Below are 2,296 nucleotides of genomic sequence, written 5' to 3' on the forward strand. Positions count from 1 at the left end.
ACAGCAGCATGACTAGAACGTCACCTCGGCACGCCCATAAAGGTACGTGCACTCGCTGCTGCTCTCAGTGACCACCCTGATAAGCAGTTTGTCGATTTTCTCATCTCTGGCTTCACTCACGGTTTTCACCCCGGCACGGAGGTGCTTCCTGATTCTTCCCACACATGTCACAATCTTCAATCCGCTCTCACTGAGCCCAACACTGTTGACACGTTACTGGCAAAAGAGGTCACTGAGGGATTTATGATAGGCCCTTTCGATCATCCTCCTTTCTCCGTATTCCGTATCAGTCCCATCGGTGTCGCCACACGCAAATACTCGGGGAAAAAGAGGCTGATCATTGACCTGTCGTCCCCACACGGCTCCGACATCCCGAGCATCAACAGCCTTATTCCTAGCCCGGATTTCTCCATGCAGTACGCCACCATTGACCACGCCATGGCACTGATTCGTCTGGCGGGACACGGAGCATGGCTGTCTAAGGCTGATATCACTAGCGCATTCAAGGTCTTGCCCATTCACCCCGACTTCTGGTGTTATTTCAGTTTCTGCTGGAAGGGGGCTTACTACTTCTCCGTGCGTCTCACTTTCGGCTGCAAGAGCAGTCCCAAAATCTTTGACTCTTTATCCGAGGCTCTATGCTGGATCCTCTCCAACAATTACAGGCTCCCCTACGTCCTTCATCTCCATGACGATTTTCTGGTCGTGACTCCCCCGTCCTCACCTCCTCGCCACGGTCTCACTACACTTACATCTGCATTTTCCGACCTTGGTGTCCCTCTGTCCGAAGAAAAAACTTCAGGACCTGGCACATCCATCGAGTTTCTGGGCATCACTCTGGACTCAATGTCATTCCAGGCTTCCCTGCCCTTGGAGAAAGTGCAGCGCATCTCGCTGCTCTTGTCTAATTATCTCCTGACAGACAGGTGCACCAAACGCCAGCTGCTCGCTCTCCTTGGGCACCTCAATTACGCCATCCGCATAATTCCACAGGCAAAATCTTTTCTTTCTCAACCGCTGACCAAAGCTGCATCCATTCCCTCTCTCCACGACCACGTGGTTCTGGACGACACTTGTAAAACAGAAATGCGCATGTGGCAGCAATTTCTGTCATTCCGGAACGGCATCTCATTCTTCTATGACGACTTCATCACCCATCCCGAGGACATTCAACTCTACACGGACGCGGCTCCCTCCGTAGGTTTCGGCGGGTATTACGGGGGGAGGTGGTTTGCTGCCGCTTGGCCCTCCGAGTTCGAGTCCCTCAACACAGAGTCACGCTCTCCCTCGTCTGCTCTGTACGAGCTGTACCCCGTGATCATCGCCACTCTAATCTGGGGGCAAGAATGGTCAAAAAAATGCATCAATATTCTCTCTGACAACACAGCAGTAGTAGATATAATCAATAAAGGCCGTTCCCGTTCCCCAGCCATCATGCCATTCACCCGCAGACTCACTCTCATCTCCGCTCAGTATCAATTCATCCTCCGCGCATCTCACATTCCCGGTCACCACAATGCCATCGCTGACTCACTCTCCCGCTTCTCCTTCCAGAAATTCAGATGCTGGGCTCCAGACTCGGATGTCCATCCCACACCAATCCCACCATTTTCAGCGACCATATTCAGCTAAATCCTCATCTGGCAAATCTCACTCACATCACCCAAGAAACCATCCTTAACAGTTTAGCACCAAGCACGCTATCTGCCTACCTCACCGGCTGGAATTCTTTCAAGAATTACCACGCCACTTATCACCTACCGTTTCCCTCTCTGGACGCCATGTCCATGTGCAACTTCATCACACACTGTCATACCGTAACAAAGATCCGGGCCTCCAGCATACAAACATATCTAGCTGGTATCAATTTATTCCATAAATTATCCACCGGCCTCCCTTGTCAATCAATCTCGCACGCTCACGTCACCATGCTAATCAAAGGCTTACGAAAGCACGAACCAGCGCTGACAGCCAGACGCCTCCCTCTCACCTCCGATCTGCTCTGCCGCTGCATACACACTCTGCGCTCTGGTTACATCTCTCCCACAGTCGACTTAACTCTGGAATCAATGTTTCTACTTGCTTTCTTCGGATTCCTGAGGTGCTCTGAATTCGCTCCAACATCATCTGTCTACGATCCTTCCCGTCATCCCAGTCTATCCGACATCACCACCCACACTTCAGACTCGCTCATATTCACGCTCCGCAGGAGTAAAACTGATCAGTTAGGAGCAACCTTTCCCATCTACATCTTCCGCCTCAACTCCTTTCTCAGCCCGCACGAGCCACTGACCAG

At 51.7% G+C, this 2,296-nt stretch overlaps 1 protein-coding gene across 1 annotated transcript; it reads left to right on the forward strand.

The window, feature by feature from the left end:
• The first annotated feature begins 233 nt into the window (after nt 1-233).
• LOC126389007 (uncharacterized) lies at nt 234-1,632 on the forward strand. Its single transcript, XM_050042424.1, has one exon. It carries the CDS (start codon nt 244-246, stop codon nt 1,630-1,632), a length of 1,389 nt encoding a protein of 462 aa, XP_049898381.1. The 5' UTR covers nt 234-243.
• The last annotated feature ends 664 nt before the right edge of the window (nt 1,633-2,296 follow it).

Source organism: Epinephelus moara, chromosome 4 (genome assembly GCF_006386435.1).
Source record: "Epinephelus moara isolate mb chromosome 4, YSFRI_EMoa_1.0, whole genome shotgun sequence".
NCBI classification, from domain to species: domain Eukaryota; kingdom Metazoa; phylum Chordata; class Actinopteri; order Perciformes; family Serranidae; genus Epinephelus; species Epinephelus moara.